This window comes from Mercenaria mercenaria, chromosome 2, assembly GCF_021730395.1.
Source record: "Mercenaria mercenaria strain notata chromosome 2, MADL_Memer_1, whole genome shotgun sequence".
NCBI lineage: Eukaryota > Metazoa > Mollusca > Bivalvia > Venerida > Veneridae > Mercenaria > Mercenaria mercenaria.
This window is the reverse complement of record NC_069362.1, coordinates 103923773-103943133: the sequence shown is the minus strand read 5'-3', so window position 1 is coordinate 103943133 and position 19361 is coordinate 103923773. Positions and strand designations below refer to the sequence as shown.

General features: G+C 35.6%; 2 protein-coding genes across 2 annotated transcripts in view; both read left to right on the top strand.

Annotated features, from left to right (window-relative positions):
• The window catches only part of LOC123564770 (uncharacterized), a 65032-nt gene extending 56403 nt beyond the window's left edge, over positions 1-8629 (top strand). The window contains exon 11 of the mRNA XM_053537406.1: positions 8531-8629. Coding sequence (XP_053393381.1) covers positions 8531-8623 — 93 coding nt within the window. The 3' untranslated portion in view covers positions 8624-8629. The remainder of the gene's footprint in view (positions 1-8530) is intronic.
• Positions 8630-14083: 5454 nt separating this feature from the next.
• The window catches only part of LOC128555321 (protein zer-1 homolog), a 41156-nt gene continuing 35878 nt past the window's right edge, over positions 14084-19361 (top strand). Inside the window, exon 1 of the mRNA XM_053537405.1 lies at positions 14084-14131. The gene's annotated coding sequence lies outside the window, so the exon portion shown is untranslated. The remainder of the gene's footprint in view (positions 14132-19361) is intronic.

The window sequence follows — 19361 nt, the reverse complement described above, 5'->3', positions numbered from 1 at the left end:
TTTGTCGTTTAGACACTAGTGGAATTTAAATACAAGACGTTGTGTGGTTTCTTACAGTTTACTTCTGTTGCTTTCGTTTGACTGCGGAAGTACATATATAAACAAGTGACATCAAGGACGTCATACATAATAATATGATAAACCGCGCCACGTTAACGTGACGCCAAGATTAGCGCGTCAACATGATAACATGTATACTTACATGACACTCCGGGGCCGGAAAGTAAAATATCAGAGTAAATTACAAGACAATTGTTATGTATCAAATTGCACTCTTGAATGAAAATTACTAAGTCTTGTTAAATGAATCACGCGTTTGAAACCATTCTACGGAATGTCATTATAATTTGTCTTTCACAGTCTGAATATATCTCTAGTAACGGAAATTGTCTCAATTATCACCTAATTCTAAACACAGTTTCTCTTATCACTGAAATTTGAACATAGTCTCTAGTCTCTATTACCAACGAAATCTTAACGCAGTCTATTCAATCAGCTCAAGCGGATAAAGTTTTGCTATAGGTCTGGTGATGATGCCCTTTCTAGATTTGACTCGTGCTGCATGTGTACGTCCGTCTGCACCAGTAACAACGTCATCAATAACACCTATGGACCACCTGCTTCTGGGTAATGTGTCGTCCTGAATCTGGACTACGTCGCCAATTCGAATCAGATCGCCTTCGCCTCCTAAACGTTTGTGGAACTCTCTTAACGATGTAAGGTACTCGTGCTTCCACCGCTTCAACGACACACAGGGGGAGTGTCCAGTGAGTGTATTCTCCAACACAATGTGCATGTTGCAACAATTTGTCATTTATACAGTTTTTTCATTATTTGATTGAAAAACTTATTGGGGGATGGTGGGGGAGGGGGGTAGGGGGCTCTCCCCTTGGAAATTTTTGAAATACAGGCATGAAATGAAGGCCTCTGGTGCATTTTTATGTTAAAAATTTTGAGATAATGGAGAGGTTAGTACCCTTTTGATGAGGGGGTGGGGGGTCAGGGGGCTTTCCCCCTGGGACATTTTGAAATACAGGTATAAAATGTTGGCCTCTGATGCATTTTAAGGTCCAAAATTTTGAGGTAAAGGAGGGGTTAGTACCCTCTTTATGAGTGGGGTGTCAGAGGGTTTTCCCCCTGGAAAAAAAAATAAAATGCAGGTACGGAATGTTGGCCTCTGGTGTGTTTCTTGGTCTAAATTTTGAGAAAATATTATTATTTCTTTGCCAAAATAGCAGGGTACTTCTCATCAAAAATTAAAAAATACATTTGCATAGGTAGGTCTTCTCTGAATGACCAAAATTAATCGGAAATTGGGGTCGCGAAAATGTGTGACAAACGTAAAAAAAGCAATCAAGACTAGCATTATTTATAAAATGAAAATTTATAACTTATTTTCTATGGCCAGAGTTAATTTTTACCATTGATTTCTGTTTGTTTATCGCAGTTTTTCATTGGAATTTGCCAAAATCAATCTACAATCATTATTATTAAAAATTATTGGAATTTATCGCGGATGTCCCGTTATACGTTCATTCTGAAGTTTTGCTACAAAATATAACTTAGAAATGGCTACTTTGACACTACTTTCGTGATTCCGCTTGTTAAAACATGTATAAATCAGCTATCATTGTCTTTTAATTCAGTCCGTGAAACATGACTTTCATTTGTTTACTACCGCGCCATATTACTTCAATCAACGATGACACATGTAAAGGCGGAGCTTAATAATTTTGCCGATAAAATACGTCACGCGTTCTACATCCAAAGCTGTCATTGGTTTATCGCATGTTTAAATTAAAGTCAAAGATCGAGAGGCACGTGGCAGCTTGTGTAATTGATCCCGAATCGCAAATCCCTCGCTTGGTGACACGCTGTGTATTGTGTATCATGAACAGAAACGCCTGCGGGTAATATTGATTTTTAAGGCAAGACAGAGAGTAGTTAAGACAGAGAAATACACATTGTAAAAAATACATTTACGGCAAAAACTTTTTTCGCCAATTTTTTATTTTTTTCGCCATTGGCGACTTTGGCGAATTGCAGCGGAAACCCTGAAACGGTATAGCTTGTCTGCTGTATCACGTGACATATCGTCTGCTTCTGGTTCTTCTCGGTCGTCTGGATAGATAGGTGAGGTAAGGAGGGGTGTTCATCAAGCAGTCGTTCAGGCTCGGAAATTCACGTACGGATCTGCAGCTACAATCATAGACGATGCGAATCGGAGTTGTTGCCGAGTCCTTTTTTACATGTTGGTGAGGAATGTAATGTAACTTTCTTGTCGTGCATATCTGGTCGGCTGGTACCTCTTCTATAAATCCTCGTTGTTCTTGCTCTCTGATTATCTCCCCATACGTGTGTAGTAGTTTAGGTTCTTTCCTCAGTCGGTTGATTACATTTTCAGTTCTGCGCCGGCTGACCAATTCATTGGTCGGTAATGTATCGTGTTCTTCTCTCCAAGGTAACTTTGCTATGTATTTACCTTCGTTGTAGGTAATGCACGTATCTTGGTAATGTATCAAGTACTGTTCATATTCCTGTTTCTTGGTGACTGGTTCGACTCCCATGGGTTCGATTTTCCAAAACTTTTCTAAGTCAACCTCTTCCTTGCTATGCAGTGTAAACACATTCATCATGGATACGGGTGTCGGCGTAATGTTTCTAAATGTGGGAACATTGAGAGGTCCTGACAAAAGATAGCCGAGTTTTGACTGTATGGCTGTAGGTCCGTTGACACGAATAACCTCGTCTTGCACTATAGTCCAATAAAAATCTGCACCAACTAAAATCTCTATGTTAAAGTCATCACTTGTATGCACCGGATGTGCTAGTTTTAGTGCCTTTAAGTATGGCAGTTCTCTAACTTGGTTTGTGTACTTGCTAACGGCAGCACGATTAACACTTTAACAGGTATATCTTCATGGGTCGACTCTAAATAGATAACTGCTCTATCAAGATGTCGTAGTCGTCGTCCTTTGTCGCCAAATCCTGAGAGTGATAATGTTCCTTTTCCAGTCGGTTTTATTTCAAGCTTTCTAGCCATGCTTTCCGTAATAAAAGAACTATGGGAACCTTCGTCGAAGAGTATATTGGCGGGAAATGATATGTTGGTAGACTGTTTTCAACAAAACTGGTCCAGTAGAAATCGTCTGCGTAGAGTGCAAAACTGCTGAATCAGTTTCCTTTACGTTGCATTGTTGGTTGGTAGGTGTTTCAGTCGATGTAGACTCACTTCCGATACAAATACTTGTATGGTGTCGTTTGGAGAACTTCTTACATTTGAATCTGGATCTGCAGTCTGACAGTTTATGAGCACCGAGGCAGTTAAAACATAACTTATTCTTTTTCACTATGTCAGTTCTCTTTTTATAATCTGTAACATTTTTGCATTCTAAGCTTGAATGATGTCCTTTACAATACACACATTTCTTCTCTGTATAACTCTTTGGTTTTCGCTGTGTAGTGGAATTGCTTTTCTCCGTTTTGTGGGAATCGGACTTCGTGAGAAATGTGGAGGTCGTGGCTGGGACATCATATTGTTTTACGTACGGGGCTTCGGCATCCAGAATAGTAATCTCGGATAGTAAACTTCTCAAAAGTTCGGGTAAGCGCCACGACTGTGACCCGTGCGCACGTGTCGTATTCTGTCTGACGTCGGAAGGTAGCTTCTGCAACATCACTGGAGTAAGCAGGGAACCATACGTAGATTCTGATTGGTTTAACGATTCTAGCGCTCTGATGTAGGTTTCTGTTGTGTCGTAGAATCTGCGTAAACTCGAAACTGTGTGCGTAGGTGCGGGGACTTCTAGTAAAGCCGTCATGTATGATTGTATGATAATATCTTTCTGTCCATAACGTTCATGAAGTAGGGAAATAGCTTTCTCGTAATAAGAATTAGTGAGCGAGAAACCAGCTATCATCTGTAATGCCTCATTTCTAAGAGAAGTCTTCAGGTAAGTAAACTTCTGTACTCCGCTCAGCGATGCATTATTGTGAATTGCACATTCGTACGAGTCCCAAAAGGACTGCCATTCTAAAATATCACCATCAAACTTAGGAAGCTCGAGTTTAGGTAATCTATGATATACTGAGCCTAACTCGGGTTTGCCGTGGATGCATGTCCTTGTATGCTGTAAGAATAGTTATTTTCGCGCTGTGTTCTGTTTTCTGTGCCTTCTGGGATCAGAATAGGAAAAACATGTGAATTTGCATTGAGATTAGAAAATTTGACTTGCCTGAATTTGCTCACTCATTGAATTCTATTTCTCAACTCGTACACATAATCTTCTTGGTCCAGAATTTCATGTTCAATCTCCTCTGCATTCTCTTCCGGGATAGAGTTCACAATTTGTTCGTGTATGTCCGTTATAATTTGGAGTTTGCCTTTCAGGGTATCCTCAATGGTTTGGAGCTCGTCAAAATTCGTTCCCTCTGAATCAGTAGTTTCAGATTTGGTAAAAACTCGCGTCACTGCTCCTTTCTGTCCTTTAAGCACTGCCCGTAATCGTGTTGCCATTGTCACGGCACCAAAATGTCGTTTAGACACTAGTGGAATTTAAATACAAGACGTTGTGTGGTTTCTTACAGTTAACTTCTGTTGCTTTCGTTTGACTGCGGAAGTACATAAATAAACAAGTGACGTCAAGGACGTCATACATAATAATATGATAAACCGCGCCACGTAAACGTGACGCCAAGATTAGCGCGTCAACATGATAACATGTATACTTACATGACACCCTTAAAGGGCCAGAATTTACTTTTTTGCTTGTGAACATGATAGAGGCAACTTTTTGCAATCAGCTTTAATCAAACTTCCACACAACTTGTATTGGCATAATGTCTCGGTTCTTTTCAAAAAGTGGCCAAATCCCGTAATGGGTTTTAGAGTTATGGCCCCTTGAAGGTCCAAAATTAGCTATTTTGGGTTTTGCAGCCACATAGAGACTTCATTTATGGTTTGATTTGATACAAACTTGCAAAATATCTTCAACAACAATTAATCTTGGATTCCATGATGAATTATAGGTTCTAGAGTTATTTTATATCTGATTACCTCCCCTGATTTTTATCAAACTGAATTTATATCAGTGAGTCCTTATAGGACTCATTTGAAATTTTATTATTTTCATTAGTTGGACAATCTGGGTAGATAACTATGGATAGATTTTATGTCAAATTAACTCCCTTTATTTCAAATTGAAATGGGTAAATCTTCGTAATTAATGAAGATACTGATTTGAAATTTCATTTATGCCATCAGATGGACTTGGGCAATCATTGAAGATACATATTGTCTGAATTTATGACAAATTACCTCCCTTTGTTTTTATGTAAATGGATATACCTAGCAGCTTCTAATGAGATTGGTTTGAAATTTTATTTATGTCTTCCATGGTAAGAAATTTCTGCTTTTACTTATTTTTCTAACATGTCGTTGTAAAGGCTTGTACTCTTCTACATGCATATACCAATGCATGATTACCTTTCCTGATTTTAATAAAAATGGATTTATCTCAGTGAGTATTTATAGGACTCATTTGAAATTTCATTATTGTCATTAGTTGGATTGAGACAATCAGGGTAGATAACTGTTGACTGATTTTATGACTAATTACCTCCGTTTATTTATGTAAATCAATGTACCTCAGCAGCATCTAATGAGATTGGTTTTAAATGTTATTTAAGTCTTCCAGGGTAAGGAATAGACATGCTAGTACAAAAATGCAGCATCTGAGCCTAGGACCCTCAGACTTGGTATGGAGATTGGCCCTGACTAGTATGGGATCCATCAGTCAAAAGGGACTGTTATTAGAAAATATTTATCCTGATGATATTTGAAGTATATGCATATGTGATCTATGTCAAAACTTGATCTTATCATTAAGAGCAATGATACTCAGGTGAGTGATATAGGGCCATCACAGCCCTCTTGTGATGTGTTTCTCAGGTGAGTGACCTAGGGACATCTTGGCCCTCTTGTTTGTCTTGCTCTGCCCCCATTACCAAATTTATGGGTCCTGAAATAGTAAAGGCTGTACAGTTTCACCCTGTGATGCACCTAGCTCAAAAAGTATTTCATATAAATTGATTAGACCTTGCATGAGTGTTTATCATGATATGATACAGACACCTTCTGTTTTTCTGTCTGGCTTCTCCCCACTATTTCCAGATTAATGGTTTCTAAAATAGTCAAAAATGCACATTTCACCTTGTGATGCGCCTAGCCAAAAAGGATTTGATATGAATTGATGAAAACTTGCATGAGTCTTTAAAATGATATAAACTTGCACACCTACTATTTTTAGCTCACCTGAGCCTGGTGTCTGTCTGTCTGTCCTTTGGCAATTTCGAGTCAGCAATGTAACTCTTGAACCTCCTAGAGGATTTCAGAGAAACTTGACAAGAATGTTAACCACATCGAGACAACCTGCAGAAAGCATGTTACAAATGACTTGCTTCAAAGTCATGTTCAAGGTCAAGGTCAAACTTAGGGATACAAGGTCATATGGCTTTGTTTCTCATCGCTCTGTAACTCTTGAACTGCTTGAAAGATTTTAAAGAAAATTCACACAAATGTTCACTACATTAAGACAACATGCAGAGCTCATGTTTCAGATGTCTTGCTCCTATGTCCTTTCACGCTTTTAGGCCAAATGTCATACCTTTTGGCGTATATTGCTCAGCATCGCTGTACTCTTGTTCGGCTTTTTAGCTCACCTGAGCACAAAGTGCTCAGGGTGAGGTATTGTGATCGGTCACCGTCCGGTGTCCGTTCGTCCGCCCGTCCGGCGTCCGTCGACACTTTCCTTTAAACAACATCTCCTCCTTAACCAACAGACCAATTTTAATGAAACTTCACAGGGATGTTCCTTGGATGGTCTTCTTTAAAAATTGTCCAAAGAATTGATTTCCATGCAGAACTCTGGTTGCCATGGCAATCAAAAGGAAAATCTTTAAAAAACCAGAAGCCCTAGAGCTTAGATATTTGGTGTGAAGCATTCCCTAGTGGACCTCTACCAGGTTTGCTCAAATCATGACCTCGGGGTCAAAATTGACCCCGCCCCAGGGGTCACTTGATTTTACATAGGAAAATTAAAAAAAATCTTCTTCTCAAAAACCAGAAGCCAAGAGCTTAGATATTTGACATGTAGCATTGCCTAGTGGACCTCTACTAAAGTTGTTCAAATCATCACCCCGGGGTCAAACTTGACCCCGGCCCAGGGTCACTTGATTTTACATAGATTTCTATAGGAAAATCTTCAAAATTGTTTAAAAAATAAACCAGAAGGCCTAGAGCTTAGATATTTGACATGTAGCATTTCCTAGTGGACCTCTACAAAATTTGTTCAAATCATGATCCCCGGGGTCAAAATTGACCCTGCCCCAGGGGTCACTTAATTTTACATAGGAAAATCTTCAACAGTTTTCTAAAAAAGACCCCAGAAGGTCTAGAGCTTAGATATTTGACATATAGCATTGCCTAGTGGACCTCTACAAAATTTATTCAAATCATGACCCCCCTGGGTCAAATTGACACTGCCCCTTGGGGTTACTTGATTTTACATAGAAAAATCTTCAAAATTTTCTAAAAATAAACCAGAAGGCCTAGAGCTTAGATATTTGACATGTATCATTGCCTAGTGGACCTCTACAAAATTTGTTCAAATCATGATCCCCCGGATCAAAATTGACCCCGCCCCAGGGGTCACTTGCTTTTACATAGGAAACTCTTTAAAAAAATCTAAAAATAAACTAGAAGGCCTAGATCTTAGATATTTGACATGTAGCATTGCCTAGTAGACTTCTACAAAATTTGTTCAAATCATGGCCCCCGGGGTCAAATTGAACCCGCCCCATGGGGTTACTTGATTGTACATAGAAAAATCTTCAAAATTTTTCTAGAAATAAACCAGAAGGCCTAGAGCTTAGATGTTTGACATGTAGCATTGCCTAGTGGACCTGTACAAAATTTATTCAAATCTTGACCCCCAGGGTCAAATTGACTCAGCCTCAGGGGTTACTTGATTGTACATAGGGAAAACTTCATAAATTTGCTAAAAATAAACCAGAAGGCCTAGATCTTAGATATTTGATATGTAGCATTGCCTAGTAGACTTCTAAAAGCTTTGTTGAAATCATGACCCCCGGGGTAAAATTGGCCCCGCCCCAGGGGTTACTTGATTGTACATCAGAAAATCTTCCAAAAAATGTCTAAAAAGCATCAGTTTGACATTTGAAACATGTAGCTCATATTTCTTAGGTGAGCGATCCAGGGTCATCATGACTCTCTTGTATATTCATTCAGTTCACAAGGCTGTTGAATAGTGGAGTGTCCTATGAGAGGTCTTGATGTTGTATATTCTTTAATTAAAAAAAAATACAATCATGCATGATATAAAACAATTTCTTAACTGTATTGCTGATTTTTAGTCTATGATAACCATTGAGGTCACATTTCTAGGCCAGTCTTTATGAAACCTCCGCAAGATTTAGGATAACATAAATGTAATTTTGAAATTTCTTTCAGATATTGTTAAAAGAAATCAAAGAAAAAGCAAGTTCAGCTTTTGTGCTAAAGATATGGAATATACTGTGGACACTTACAGGTAAATTATCATAATTGTCATAATTTTACACTAATTATTGAGTTGAGGAAGTATGATTTAGATTTTGATAGCTCAGTATAGGTTTAATTGGGTTATCGAAAAATATGCTTACAAAACAAGTATTAGTAGAAAAATGTGTAAATTGGTAAAAATTTGTCTCACAAAAAGTTCCTTAAGTTAGAAATATTTCTATAGGCAGCGCAGATTTAGTAGCTGTTTGTTCTTCCAGTTTTTACATTTTAAGCTCACCAGAACCAAAGGCTCACGGTATGCTTTTGTGACCACTCAATGTCCAGCATGCGTCGTCAGTCATCCGTCCACCAACAATTTATAAAAAAATCTTCTTCAAAACCGCTGTGCAGAATTACACCAAACTTCACAGGAATGATCCTTGGGTGGCCCCTTTCAAAATTGTTCAAAGAATTGAATTCCATACAGAACTCTAGTTGCCATGGCAACCAACAGGAAAAACTGTAAAAAATGTTCCTGTCCAAAACTGGAAGGCCTAGAGCCTTAATATTTGGCATGTAACATCATCTGATGGTCCTTTATGATAATTGCGAAAATTGTTCAAATTATGCCCCTGGGGTGAAAAAAGGCCCTGCTCCAGACAGAATAGACTTGCATACACTTATAAGGGAAAAAACTTTAAAAATTTTCTTGTCTAAAACCACAAGACCTAGGACTTCGATATTTGGTATGTAGCATTGCCTTGTGGTCCTCGACCAAAATGGCCCAATCTAAATGAAACTTGGTCAAAATGATACTCAGTAAAATCTTGGACGAGTTCCATATAAGGTCATCTGGGATCAAAAACTAGGTCACCAGGTCAAATCAAAGGAAAAGCTTGTTAACACTGTAGAGGTCACATTTAAGACTTTATCTTCATGAAACTTGGTCAGAATGTTAATCTTGATCTCAAGGTCCAGTTTGAATCTAGGTCATGTAGGGTCAAAACCTAGGTCATTAGGTCAAATCAAAGGAAAAGCTAGTGAACACTGTAGAGGCTACATTTATGACCATATCTTAATGAAACTTGGTCAGAATGTTAATCTTGATGATCTATAGGTCAAGTTTAAATCTGGGTCAGGCAGGGTCAAAAACTAGGTCATTAGGCCAAATTAAAGGAAAAGCTTGTTAACACTCTAGAGGTCACCATTTAGGCCCAATCTTAATAAAACTTGGTCAGAATGGTACACTCAATAAAGTCTTCGACGAGTTTGATATTGGGTCATCTGGGGTAAAAAACTAGGTCACCAGGTCAAATCAAAGGAAAAGCTTGTTAACACTCTAGAGGCCACATTTATGACCATATCTTAATGAAACTTGGTAAGAAAATTAAGCTTGATGATATATAGGTCAAGTTAAGATCTGGGTCAGGTGGGGTCAAGAACCAGGCCACAAGCTCAATTCAAAGGGGAAGCTTGTTAACACTCAAGAGGCCACATTTATGACTATATCTTCATGAAACTTAGTCAGAATGTTAATCTTGATGATCTTTAGGTCAAATTCGAATCTGGTTCATGTGGGGTCAAAACTAGGTCACAGGGTCAAATCAAAGGAAAATCTATTGAACACTGTAGAGGCCACAAAAAATAATAAGCTTGTTTACACCCTAAGGGGCACATTTTTGAGTCGGCTAAACGCTTTCAAGCGTTTGACGAGTCCTTGCTATCGCCCGATTTCTTATTCTTATTAAATGGCCTCACAACACAGCGAAGTGATGTAGTTCCATTAGGTTGTCTCTAATTTCAAAGAGTTCATTAGTCGAATGAAGTTCATTTATGTCAATCCTATTTGCTATGACCAATATACGATGTAATCTGTCAAATTTATGACTTGTAATTGTGCAAAACTCGAATAAAGCCACATATTTTCTTCCGCGGTAACTCATTAAGCATAAACACGCATAACGATTCTGCGGGATTTGGTAATTCATTTGCGCATATGATTATGGTGACGAAGTTTATGCCCTTTTGTCACAAAATAGCAAATATCGTGTTCACAAATTCAAATAAAAACTGCATATTAACTTATTAGCCAAATTATCCATTTGTTACCCTGTCCGTTTCAAAAAATAATCTTTAAAATCATTGCGCAAATAACAAATTTATTGCACTGTGCATTTTATGAATTGCGCAGGCTTACCAAGCTTACGTAACATCCAGCGAAAGACAGAATATAGTTCCAGAACATACTGCTAGTATTTTACTGAGTCGGGTACCTCTGAAAGCATTGGAATGTCTCTTATCAAAGAGTTTACCACACCGACAAAATTAAATTATGACAGCTTCATTTTAAATGACCCGAATAAGATATGTGCAGTACGATAATTCTTCCGCGAAACTTTGCGGATGAATCCGAACTACATTCTGGACACTTGTCGGCGAACACGCCTGACCTGTTTATAACAACGCTTCTACGACTTTGCATGGGTTGAATTTTGCAGTCTGTAAGCGGATAAATTATCGGAAGAAGAAGCTCTTACTGGTTTGTTTAATTACTACTGATATTAAAAATGATTTTATTTCTTATTTTTCGAGAAATAAACAAATCGGCGAAACATTAAATTGTATTTTCTTGTAGTTTTTGAAATCGAAAGTAGATCGTCTATGTTTGGCTTTGACGAAACGAAACAACTTTTTTATGAAAAGATTTAAATAAGAGGTAATTTAACCGTAAACTTCAATGACAGATACTGCCATTTGCTGCTAAATGTCTTCGTATCATCACAATTTGTAAACCATATTGTTGAAACTGGAGATTTGGAAAAGTGTAATCGTATCCGGATATAATATTTTGGGTAAATATGGAGCTGTGTTATGAAATTTTAACAGTCAAGTAACAGACATGATAGATATTATTGTAACTGAAATGATTCTAGAATTTATTTTTATAACACCTACATAGAACCTATATCAGACTCATATTCTAGTCCTGAGGCATGATCTGAAAGTAAAAAGATGAAGTGACAGTCATTCATACTTTGGATATTGTAATACTAAAAAGAATCTAGGTATATAACGAAATTGAAACATAAAATTTTTAGTTAGGAATCGCACCAAAGGCCGTATTCAAGGGTCTACATATTCAAAATTTCTTATTGGTACTTGTGCAAACCGTACTTGCGGAGCTGGTATCCTCCCACACCCTTTCCCCATATTGCCACTTAACAGTTTGGTGATACATGTTGCCCTTTTACGCCTGCCACAATTGCCATTTCAAAATCTGACTGCAATTTTAAAGCGGAGAAACACCCCCTCCCGCCACCCAACCTGCTACGACCACGGTAAAAAAATGGCTCCTCAAACATTTTTCAGCCCGTCTGGGCCTGTCTGGCTAAATGAATTCAAAACGGATAATTGAAAAGTACATGGACGTCGGGATTTCAGACAAGATTTGATAGGGTGGTTGTTTAACAGGTCTGCAAATAGAATAAATGATGGTTTTAACTAAAAAGAACAGCATTTATGTTACATCGTATATTGAAATTCGGCATTATTTACAATCATGTTAGCCTCAAACGCAAAAGTAAGTATATTTTAAATTTGACATCACATCTTATATGATGTAGCAATACTAATCATATCACCCGGTTTATCGCCAGGCCATTATCTGTAAAATATCTGAACTGTTCGTTCGTCCAAATTGTGTTTTTTTTCCGTTACAAATTGTTATGGCGCGTCCGCGCTGTTAATAATTTTATATATAAATTGTCATTAAAATGTTATCATGTGGAATATATACCCGCCGATAATTGCCTCTTTTGTCAATGCGGAGGCAATGTTTACTGGAAAAATAAAAAATATATTAGTCATGGGCAGTATCTTCGTGTCAGCTGTCAAATAGGAGTTTGTACTTTCATCATTTTTTATTTCTTGCAAACCACTCTTCAATTTTAGAGAAAAAAATTGGGTTTAAAATACTTGTATAATGTCTGTCAAAGTTTTCTCGGCTCGACTCTGAATGTTCATTCATTATTGTAACAAAATCTCTGTTTTGTGGGGGAAAAAAAAAAAAACTAAATGTGCAAACTGAAACTGGTAGACTATTCTACCAGTACATCAATCATTAGCCGACTCTCAGGCCCTTCAGGCCTTTGATTTATTCTATCTTCATAAAACTTGATCAGAATGTTTGTTATTACGAATTCTTGGATGCTTTGTAATTTGGGTCATGTAGAGTCAAAAACTAGGTCACCAGTCCAATTCAAAGGAAAAATTGTATACACTCTAGAGGTCACCGTTTTTGCTCCAATCTTCCCGAAACTTAGTCAGATGTTTATTTTCATGAAAATGGACAAGTTGGAATCTGGGCCATGTTTGGCGAAAAACTACATGACTTAGTCAAAGCACAACGAAATTGCTTGTAGACATTCAAAGGAGGCCATGCTTTTTGTTTAAATCTTGATGAAAATTGGTTAGAATATTTGTCTCCATTAAATCACTAGGTGAAACATGTATACACAGTTACGACGTGTTATTTAGGTGAGCGTGGCCCATTTGTTTTTCATTAATATTTATTATCAACATGTGAAGTTTTGTACTGTCATCCGTTCACCCCAGATTTTTTTCAGTCCTTTTTATTTCAATTTTCTCAAACCTTCTTGGATTGTATAACATGTGATGTCGGAACACTCACTCCTACACCATTCCAGATGCTTACTTGAGTATGCTCTCTTTAGACAAACATCTTAGCTTTTTTGCAGATTTATTTCTTTGCCATTTTTCACCATAAACCCCATTTGGCGGTGAATACCAGTTCATCAGATTTGCTTTTATTGGTTAGCCTTTTTGTTCACAGGTAGTTGTTGATATTGTGGGTTTTAGTCTGGTACCATCCTGCTGTGTCCTGCATTTGTCATTCTGCAGACACGTAACTTCTGGTTAGAATTACACCAGACTTAAAAGCTTGCTCTGTATTGTCATTGCATAGGTATGCCTTAAGTTTGTTTAAATGATTCACATTGATACAAGGGTGATACAGACCAAGTTTAGTGAAAATCCATCAACCTAAAGTTCTTATTTATAAAAGTTTCTTTTTTACCGTTGGTAGTTTACGTGGATGGATCAACTTATTTCCAGCAGAGCCAAAGGAAAGGTGTTATATTAACCTCCACAACATCCAGTCTAGGCCTGTACTGCTGGAACCAGTACCAGTACTGAACGCAAGTTGGATTATCAGCCTCGTTTAGGAATTTAACCGGGACTGCCGGCTTTGTAGTCCAACATGCTAACCACTGTGCCAATAATTCCCATTAAAAATCATACATTAATTGCCTTCTTAAATGATATCATTTAAATTTTAACCTTTCAGGTTTTGGGTTAGTAGATTTTTTGCCTCTCAAAATGTTGCTAATTCTTTTTTCCAATCTTGTCTATTTTCCGCTGCAATGTTTTGCAGTTTTTATAAGAAGCAAGTTCCTTTCATTAGCTTGCTTTGTTTGCAGGAAGGCGTACCTGTAACTGTGGGAGTTGTTTGTACAGAATGAAGGGCTGCAGGTATCCAGGACCTGTATTGACGTAAGAACTCTTATATGCCCCAGCGGGGTTCATTTCATGCTTTTTCAGTAGTTTATTGAAATATAACAGTAGGCTATTAGGCTCCTGGTTGAAAAACAAGTTTTAAGTAATAAAGCAATGCACTTTTCTGTCCGTCCTTCATATTGTCCGCAAATTCCATGTCTGGTTCATAACTCTGTTATTCTTCAAGTGATTGTAGTATGATTTGGTATTGTGAAAAATGTCCCCAGGCGGGGGACGTTGGTATCTCTTTTACAAATTCTTGTTTTCACTGTTTTGGAACTGCTCTTGAATGCAAATGAATAATAAAAAATCGGTGTTCTTCCGAAAGTACAAATCTTTAAAGGTATAGAGTATATAAATACCAACAAAATGTTTAAGATATGTGCTCCATTGTTCTGAAATGTAAAAGAACTGTTAAGGAATATTTAAATCTTTTCTCAGTATAAACGTTGTGATGTCATAATTTTGCATGTGATATGAAATATATTTTGGTTTTAGATGGAACCAAGCAAACACCCTCAATATATATATTGATTTGCTCATGTCTGTCAGTGAAGGTCACTAGGGTGAGTAGTATAAGAAATGGGGTTTTTGGCACACTTTTGACCCCAAATTAAATTTTAACCCTTGACCTAACGACCAATGCTGACAATTTCACAAATTTAAAACAAAATTTTAACAAATTATTGTTAAAAAACTATAGTAAAATATGATTATACACTTCCACCAATATGTGCAAAATCCTGCCAAGTGGCAGCAATGTGGCGGACGCTGCCAACTGGACAATCTTTTGGCAAAACTTTGGCAAACACAATTTCAACCAATCAAAAAGCCTGCCTTTTCTGCCAAGTGCTAGCAATGTGACAATGTCTGCAGCTTGGCAACTTTTGGCAGAAATTTGGCAAAACTTTTGGCAGATTATTTTTATTGATAAAATGTAACTTATTTGATCTTATTTTCAATTAGTAAGTATATTATCAGGGTTACACATAGTAATTAAACCTATAATTAAGCTTTTAATTAACCTTTAATCCAAAGGCTGTATTCTATCAAAGGATTACAGTTCATCTGTTATGGTAGAATTTGATCTGTAACTGCCCATCAAAAGCATAAATTGTTAATTCTGTAAATGCTGAATCGCCCCCCCCCCCCCCCCACCCCCCCCCCCCTCATACGGGTGAATATCAAACCATTGTTCCTTGTTTTAGATAATTTTAATTTTTTTCTTATACATAGATATTAACTTACAGTCTCAAAGTCCTCAGCTGCTCAGCTGTTATATTTACATTATTCAAAATACAAAAAGTTAAACATCATCCTGAGGCCTATTATTTCGCCCCACCTAATTAAATGTGATAGTGGCTTTTAGTCGGTTTATTACCGGTTCACCGGGGAGCTTGCTCCCTTTAATAAATTCTTAATATCTATTATTTATGTTCCGGTTTTTCTGATATAAACACACCACTCAAAGGCATATCTAGTACATCTTATTTTATATTGTGGTTTATGCTTATAAAATCTTTTAATTAAGATAATTCCAGGTCTTATTTCAAATATATTTAAATAGTTCAGATCGGCATATTTTTATATGTTGATATGTATCCAGGCTCCACGAGGTCAAATACTTTTTCACACTCCCCCCCACCACCCTCTATGTAATCAAAAGTTATGTTATAATAGTATTCAAAGAGAAACGCTTCATTCTCACTTCCTACTACCCTATTTTTCTATTGTTCCTGTCTTTCTTTTTAAGTTTAAGAATTATTCGCTAATCATCAAGTCGATTTGTTGTGGCCCCCCCTTCCGCAGCTGATAAATTGTCACAGTAGCCTTTGTTCTAGCGATTGTGTTTCTTGTTTTAAGAAAACATTTTTTACTTTTTAATTTCTTCGCATTAGTGGTATTTTCTTCGACATTAGCGGTTATTGCTTTCGTATTAGCAGTAATTACTTGGGTATTAGAGTGAATTGATTCTCCGTGAATTACCTGATATTTTACCTACAGAGTCCAAATCCATTTATATTTTTTTAATTTTATCATTAATTTGATTATAAATTCATTAATATCTTTTTGTACTAACCTTTAAGTTTACTTAACTTTCGTACATTATTAGTGCCTTGTAACCCTCCATCAACATTTATTATCAGTCTACAAGTTTTTTCTTCAAATTTTCTATCTGAGTGTTAACTGTGTTAATTGTTCAGTATTAGCAGCTAATTTTTTTAAAAAACTCTCCTTGTTAATGATTTTTCAACTACAAAGTCCAGTTCATTTTTATGTTCTTTTCAACTTTAGCACTTAAGCTGCGTCATATCGTCTTGTTAATTTTTTTGTAATTACTTAAGTCTGCATACTTTAAATTTATGACGGTTGTCAGACAATACTAATCCAATTTCGAATTTGTTTGTTAAGTCATCTATTTTAGAATTGAGCTCTTTTTTTAAAATCCTTAATGCTGTGTCATGATCATCACCTCTTTGTGAGCTGCCTTTTCCAATTCAGATTATTATTCTGCAAGTTTATTGAAAATTATTTCTAATAAATCTTTTGCTTATTTTCAGTTTCAGTATTTATTTTATTTATTTCTGTTCTGATTTCTAACTGTACATATTTTGTAACTTTTTCTCAGCTTCCAATAATCTTGTCTTTTTGTTCTTCCTGTTTACTCATCTATCTTTTAATTCTTGATTTGGGTGAATTAAAATGTATACTTAACTCGAAATACTTCTGTTATGTTATCATTGTCAAATCAGATTTTCTCTTAAGTTCTTTAATAGAATCAACATAGCTTTCATTTCTTCTTCAATTTTACCTTGTTAATTTCAACTATAAATAATGAATTCTTTTAAAATCTTGTTAATTCTTCAATATTCTTTTCTTCTGCTTCTAATATCTGTTTAATATTTGAATACTTCAGATTATAGTTTCATCTATTACACTTTTGAAACTTTTTTATACACAAAACCGTCTTTGAATACTAGGTGGATTTATCTGGATTTCCTAAGTTGATTATTTTATTCACCTCCCTTATCTAAGCTAGTTCATTGTTGTTATAAGTTCCTTATTTCTGTGAAAGATATGAATTCATGTCCTTTCTAAGCTTTTTATATTGTTTTGTAGTCGCATAATCTTAAATAATATCAAAATTTAACTTTACTTACACTTTCCGTTTCACTTCTATGTTTTGTATCATTAAAAACACCATTATTATATTACCAGTAAAGTTTTTTCTTAAAAACTTCCTTGGTATTGTCATTATATAAGAACTCTATTTTTGATTTGTTGCATTAGCAAAAAGTATCACGATTATATTTTGTTCATCACAAATCATATAATTTTTCTCGTATACCTGGACTTTCAAAGAAAATATAATGTGAACAGTTAATTCGAATATTCTTTGGGGTTTTATAGTAAGACTGATAAATAAATAACACAACAGTTTTTGTTGACGTCTTGAATAAAGTATTTTGTTATTTCCATTTTGACTTTTTATTCTTTCACATCCCCACCAAAAATATTACTACTTTTTGTTTTTCTGGTTCAAGATTTCACAGGTTCAATTTGGTTGGGATTCAGCTGAATATTCAAGTATTTCATTTGGATCTACTTTCATTTTTTTTGCAATTTGACTTAAGTGGTTAATTAAATCCTGATATTTAGATTGTTTAGGTTTTTAGCATACAAGTTTAATTTATCATAATCTATAAGTGGTTTTCGAAGTCTATGCATTTAATGTATTCTGTTTTTCCAGATCCAGAGGTCCACATATTACACATTCTAAACATGAATCTGGCATAAAAGGATTAAAATTGTTTAACGTTATTGGTTTAATCACTTTTTGTATCTTAATTTGGGAAATTTCCATTTATTTCTATTAAAAAACTAAAGTTTTAAACTTTATATTACATTCTTTTACATTATCTTACATTATTTTACATTTATCTTACATTATTATTAAATGCTATCATAAAACTTAATGAAATAGAATAAGAAAAAAAATAGTGGCCCCGCAGCGCGCACTTAGAGAAGAAATAATGAGAGATAAAATAAGAAAGGCTACAAATCGGGATTTGTATACTGAAATTTATACAGCCAATTACTGAAAAATAGAAAGTCCCCCAAAAAAACAAAGAACAATTATCAAGTCAGTTAAAAGCATTACTGGTTTAATGAGCAATTAGCGTTACTAGGTGATGAAATGACAAGGACTACAAAATATCAGCGGGTTTCCAACAGCCTATTCCAAGAACCACCACCGATTACAGGGTTCCTGAAGGATCATGTGGGTTTGATACGGGATACGGATGATGGTGATGAGTTTGAAGGACACTATAGAATCTCTGAAGGAATCAGAAGAAAAAGAATTGAAGCATGACCAAACGAATTTACAATTGATTTTTAATAAAGAAATTGATTTAAACCTTATAGATAAAAATATAACTCACCCGCAGAAGTGTTAACTTTTTTCCAGCAAATCTAAAAAGCCTAATAAAGAATGTCTAGAGACGAAGTAGAGGGTATCATAGAACATGTATCGGATGAAATAAAAAAATTGGCTAGCAAATTCTGGTGAATAACTGAAAGACAAAACAAACCAGGTCATGATCTGAAGGCACAGGAAGAAATATAGCCGGAAGGAAAATTAAAAATAATATAGAGAAACGATCATTATAATTTAGAAACAGAAAAAAGTATATGGGAAAAAAAGGGAATAGATATTATAACCCATATAAGTTGTACCAATGGACAATATGGAAATTCTTATATACTTAAATAAATTTAAGGTCAAAAACAATTATTGTAAGGATAGAATAACTGGAAAAGAAGTAATTAACACTAAGTAGATAATGATTTGATGATTTAATTATAAAAGGTCTAACAATAAGAAAAAAACATTCAAATCATTCAATAAAATTATCAAAGAATTAACAGAAAAGTCGGATTAAACTATCAATAAAAGATCTAATGAAATTTAAAAAAGTAATTAGAGGACAAGTTATGACGTTTGTCCCTGTAATCCAAAAGAATTGGTTAATGACTTGACGTTAATTTGTGGTTCATTGCTGCTGGAAATAATTAATGAAGAACTACAAAATGAAGGTATTATTAGAATAATTGATGAACTAATTAAAAATGAATTCACTTTTTCCCGAACACCCATGAAATGTTATATAAAAATTATTTTTCTTGATTTAAATTTTAGTTATATATAATGGACAAAAAATAG